General features: G+C 35.0%; 1 protein-coding gene across 5 annotated transcripts in view; it reads right to left on the reverse strand.

Moving 5' to 3' along the window:
• LOC139746235 (rotatin-like) overlaps positions 1–4,304 on the reverse strand; it is a 58,125-nt gene extending 53,821 nt beyond the window's left edge. For 3 of the 5 annotated variants that reach the window (XM_071657229.1, XM_071657226.1, XM_071657228.1), the window contains exons 1-3: positions 4,115–4,304; positions 2,643–2,830; positions 668–826 (exon numbers count right to left, since the gene is read on the reverse strand). In XM_071657229.1, coding sequence (XP_071513330.1) covers positions 668–826; positions 2,643–2,830; positions 4,115–4,148 — 381 coding nt within the window. In that variant the 5' untranslated portion in view covers positions 4,149–4,304. Of the gene's footprint in view, positions 1–667; positions 827–2,642; positions 2,831–3,314; positions 3,441–4,114 lie in introns of those variants that run through there. The other 2 variants (XM_071657227.1, XM_071657230.1) reach the window with 2 other exon arrangements.
• Between the last annotated feature and the right edge of the window lie 1,696 nt (positions 4,305–6,000).

A 6,000-nucleotide genomic window follows, 5' to 3' on the forward strand; every position in this document is an offset into this window, starting at 1 on the left:
TAATGTAATCATGAGGAAAGCTTGTATATGTTATCCTGTCTTGATGAAATAGAATGGCAAGATGAATCTATGTTTCCAAAAGGTCAAGCAAGAGCAAAAACATAGCTAAAATATTTGTAGGCATGCTTTTAAGATAAAAATATGATTTAGTCAAATGAAAATACCAATCACTTTGACGCATACAGCATTACACTGGCCTTTAGGGATTCTATCATAGTCATATAAACTTTTTAATTACAGACATTTAGAAGGCAATCATTTCATGCTCTTCAATTACAGACAATCATGAAGGAATCATGTGGGTCATTGTCTCGTGATGTCTCTTACCCAAAATCAAATATCAAGAAACTTATGACTACTTAGGTAGTTTTAAAATGGTGAAACATTTACTGCAATATTAATTTTTGGTGAAAAACTTACTGGTAATACAATTACTGGCATTGGTAATATACCAGGAAGGTATATTACAGGTACTACCTACCTGGGTATCAGCTAATGACAGTTGTGTACTGAGCCAGCACTTCAACAGTTGTCATGTTGCACTCCTCTGACCCACACAGATATTATATCTAACAATGGATCTACCATCAGTACTCAGCCATCCCACCACCAGTATCATGTGAATAAGCACTGCATTGCCCAACACACTTTGTTCTAAAACACTCACTCTGGATGTGGGCTTCTTGGATGTTTCTGATGAACAGTGGTGAAGTTTCTGCAGAAGAATGTTGATGTCAGGTAGAAGCTCTAAAGGAGCAACTGCCTTTAGATTATGCAGATACTGAGTTCCACCAAGAGAAGCAAATTGTCTTCTTGTTGAATCATCCTACAGAAAAAAAATTGCTTTTATTGCATCATACAGTATCTTAAGTGAAATTATCTAATCCCTCACTAAACAGCTTTCATTGTTTGTTTTCTTACATGAAAATATGTAATCCCTCACTAAAGAGCTTTCATTTTTTTTTACCATCATACAAACCGTTTACAAGAAAAGATTATCATATACTTATTACTGCTATTGGTTCTGAAGTTACATTTCACTTTGCCTACTTACAGCAGTGTATGTCATATATTCTGGGATAATAAGATATGGTACTATAATTCATTCCTACACCCTCTGGAATAGGCTGCTTTGTTAAATCTGGTGTCTTTGCAATTGTAAGTGGCATTTCCAAAAGAAGGAATAAAAGACAGGGTCAAGTGAGGATGTTACCCTGAAGTTTTCTATCCTATTAGTTCTGTCATTACCTCTCTCCAACCATCCCTCAGTATGTGTCATAATGCTGCAGCTCTCTCTCTCTGTTCTGTGTTATTTTGGCTACTGCATGTGTCCCTGTCAACATGACTTGGACTGGAAGCATGTATCTGGTGAGGAAGCACTAGGAATATAAAAAGAATTACTCTATTCACTCAAATATACTTTCTAGCTTTATCTGTAATGCACAAAAATCAAAAGCCTCCTATCCACAACCAAGGCCCACAGGCCTTCCCATGCTTTCCCGAGACCTTTTCATATGCTTGATTCAGCCCAGTGACAGCACATCCCCCTGTATATCATCACTCCAATTCGCTCTATCTTATGCCTGTCTCACACACCCTGAGAGCTCAGTGCCTCTTTCACAACATTTTACCATCTCATCTTCAGTCTCCCCTTCCTCCTTGTTCCCTCTACTTCCGATGCATCTATCCTCTAAGCCGGCTTCGCTTCACTCATCCTTTCCATGGTTAAAAGAAACACTCTACTGATTTGATGGGTTAAAAACAATCAGACACTAATTAATATTTTCCAAAAATGGATGGCATATTTTTCTCAAGCCAATTCACTAAAACCTATTTTAAACTATACAGGCAATATTTACATGCAATGTACTCATTGGTACAACCTGAAAGCACAAAACATTCTACTTGGATATCATGCTAGCTTTATAGCATGGTTTAAATTCAACAGGCCAAAATTCAGGGTCACTCAGACCATTTTGTTTAACTTATCTTTGAAGAGGTGCTAAATTACAAAAAGAATTTTGCTAAACATTACCATTTCCAAAGAAGTGCAATTTCATGATCACAAAATCAATAGTGCTCATACACTTATTGAAATGCCAACATTCAGACTTTTTCTGCATTTTCTGGCAAACAGACCAAATTACAGGCATTTTTGTAAAACAGATAATGTATTTATAGACTATAAGCATTATCAATTCTAAAGAACCATGACTTTACAACCAAAGTTTTAACATCAAAATGAAATACATTAAATTATGGCCCTGAAAACAAAATTAATTCACTAAAACAATCAACCTTCACAATATTTCTTCACATAAAATATTTCAAAGGCCATTTTTCAAACTTTTCGGTCATGCACAAAACAGAATTATTCAGACTTTTGCTGGCTGGTACAAATCATAGATCAACTTTAAAATACAAAGAATTACTGCATAAGATGCATCACTGTTGAAAAGGACAGATTTCACAAATATCATTTGGACAATAGTTTTCCATTTTCCATTCAAAGTCCATTTTCCTGGACTTTTCAAGGATAAAGTTCTAATTATGCAAAAATCAAACTTCCTCAAATTTTGAAGACCCACAACTACCCTATCACACCTACAACTATGAATTCTATCTCAGTTAAGTGACCTGACCTTGAAGACGAAGAAAAGCAATTCAAGGACTTGTGACCTTAGGTTGTGTGGTCCCAATTTCAATAACTGCAGGAGGTTGGAGAGAAAGCTTGAATGCTGACCAAGTCTACTAATGGACACAAGGTTCAGCTGAACTTTCTGAAGAAGGGAGCTTAAGGCACGTACACGAATTTCCACAATAGGATGCACTGAAAAAAAGTAATAGTATTGATTTATCAGAGAGACTGGGTTACAGCCAACAAATACTTATTCATTCAAAAATTGTCCAAAAGGAAAACATGTAAAAGACATTTTATCAAAACCGACAATACTGGAATCCATCACTTTATGGTACATCAACACATGACAGGCATGCATAAGCACAAAAATTCTAAAAGTAAGTATAGCTAAAAAGTAGGATTGAATAAACTACTGTACAACAAAAGTGTTAAACTTGAATAAACTGCAAAGGAATCATTCATCATTTCTTATATATACAACTGCTTCTCGCACTTTAGTAAGGTAGTGTTGGGGACCAAGAACCCATGACATCAATTTCCAAGTATCCACTCTTAAGCTGTCATGTATAACGTACTACACCCTAAGCCTTCTACCCCAGCTAAGCTCTACAGGCTACTGTATTTGAAAATATGCCAGGCCTTGTTTAGCTACCCATATACCACAATTATTCACTTCACTCTGTCTGCTTGTTGGGAGGATGGGTGATGGCATCTCCAGTAGCTCAGGGGTAATTCATATGCATGTCTTTTGGAAGTTGGGAGGGAGCTGACATAATGGGTGTATCTGGTGTATTTCATCTAAAAATCAAAATGAAAATCAGCTGCTTAGGATAATATAATGTGGTTTAAGGCTTTAATTATTTCTTTCAATCTGTCAGTAACTCGCCACCTTACACATTAATGAACCCCACATTTGCCTTGATTTTCATAGCCCTCCCCACTGTCACTAACTTAACATATGGGTACCTTTCAGTATATAGTACAAAACACCAAAGTAAAAAGCCTATATAGTCAGTATACTCTTCCTTGATCTAAGAAAATATACCCTTACTCAACCTAACGTACCTTAACCTACATATTTAAGGGGAAAAAAAATCAAAATTGCTCGTTAACGTCTCTATAATACCTGAATATCACACAAAAAATCCTCAAATTATTCGTCCCGTCTAATTCACTTGTCTTCTGCACACAGTATATCGATATACACTTGTTCCAAATCCATGTTATCTATGCAGTGTCCCTAAACTGGATCATTATTGTATGGAGTCCATAGATATGTTTCTTTCAGATCTACTTTATTATCATGGTGCCTATAAATAATAATCTTACAGCAAAATACCTCCTCAACCACTGGTGCCAATATATCGGTTAGTGAACATTACAAATCATGATAAAAACAAAACGGGATTACCCAGAGTAGCAAACTCATTTAAACAATCAATGTATGAAAAAACCAAGTTAATTACAACTTACCTAATTTACTTATATAGTCTTTTACCTCTGCCATACTTTTGGAAAGCTTTTAAATTCAAGTTTGACAAAACATCATTGTTGCAATTTTTCAAAATGTCCGGTAAAGTTTGACGTCCATTCACAACAAGTTACTGAGTCAAGATCGCGGATTTGTAAGGTTTTATTTATCTACACAAGACGTTCTTTCAGTATTTTCTAGTTAAAAATTACAAATTCAAAGTAGCATAAATACTTATCTCAAATCAGACTTGATAAATCATTCTTCATTTAAACAAAGCATCAAAGTAGAAATTAGAATAAACTACCAAATCACGTGCCATACACTATTTCGTCAAATATCCGGTAAATAAGTATATCGCCATTACAAACGGTTCGTTCGTGCAATAAATCCGGATTTAAAAAAGTCCTTATGATGCAGGAACTAATGGTGACTGTACCAATCAAGGTGTATGGGTTGAATATGAATAAAAACAGAAAGACAATTATTTCATATAGAAAAGAAACAGAAAATGTAGGGATATAAATGTTATGGATGAAATCATTACAAGAAATGAGAATGGAGACAAATAATAAAGAGATAAAAAGAACGAAACCCGTTTTTCGACAGGAATAACTAATTTAAAGAACATGAGAAGGCAAGATAAAGGAAGACGATAGCTAAGATAAATACAGAAAAATTGTAGAAACTGGAAAGAAACATACACAGAACGAGGGAAAATAGACCCTTTTTTTTTTTTTTTTTTTGTTCTAAAGGATATGAATAGATTAAGAGCTACATGTCGTTATCATTAAGCCGAAGAAAAAGATCTACGGCAGTTTATTGTGTGGAAAAATCAAAGTAGAGACAAAGTACAGCACACTTGTGTGACCAACCAAGAGCTGATGACAGCTACTTTTTACTACCAACATAGATTAGAAAATACGAAAACTTTGATAAAAAAAAAATGGAAACAGGAAAAAATGAGGAGAAGAGATATGGTAAAGAGATCAATCAGTATCAATTATGTATATATACCAAGTAGAACACGATGTAGCATAAAAGTAATTAATGATATAAACTGTGAGAGGTCGTTGAAAAGGCACAGTCTCCCAAAGTGCAACTCTAAAAACTAATGATAGCGCCTCAAACCTTAGCAAAAGGAATAGCGTATATTGGAAGAAAAATACACAATTTACAAAGATGTTGGCAGAGAATCCCAACCACAACTAACCCACCACCTCGATCCTTATCTCCTTGACCCCCACCAGGGCACTTCAATCCAGGAAGGCAGGCTTGTAAGAGCAACCCTGAGCAGCGAGGGTCTGGTGGAGCGGTAAGGGGAAGGCAAACTATGAATCCAAAATGATGATAAAAACTCATGACAAGAATGACAAGAACGCAGACTTTGTATCACACAACTTAGCATTATATGTGTCCTGTACATATTCAACTAAATCACTAGTATTTGTCAAATTTATATCAAATTGAATATAGCTCTTTCATAAGAGAGAGGAGCATTTAGGAATAAGAATTATTCTATAATACATTATATAAAACAGCTAATTACAATAATCAATGGAGTTGTGTTTGATATCAAAATAATTGTGATTAGAGAAAATCTTTTTATGAGCATATGTAGGTGTTTTAGGAGGGTGGTGAAAATGACATACAGAGCATATATAGAAAATGAAACGAATGTTTCATTGGTAAGTAGTGAAAATCACGAAGACAAGTTATACATAAATACATATTAATTTTCCTTTTGAGACTAAAAATGTCAGAATAATTGTACATAATACATATCTGGGGGGATGACCCCCCCCCTCTGGATACACTTTGATAACAAACTAATCATAGATAGGGAACAAATAACTCCATCCATATATTGTGTAGATGCTGGAAAACC

This window comes from Panulirus ornatus, chromosome 64, assembly GCF_036320965.1.
Source record: "Panulirus ornatus isolate Po-2019 chromosome 64, ASM3632096v1, whole genome shotgun sequence".
NCBI lineage: Eukaryota > Metazoa > Arthropoda > Malacostraca > Decapoda > Palinuridae > Panulirus > Panulirus ornatus.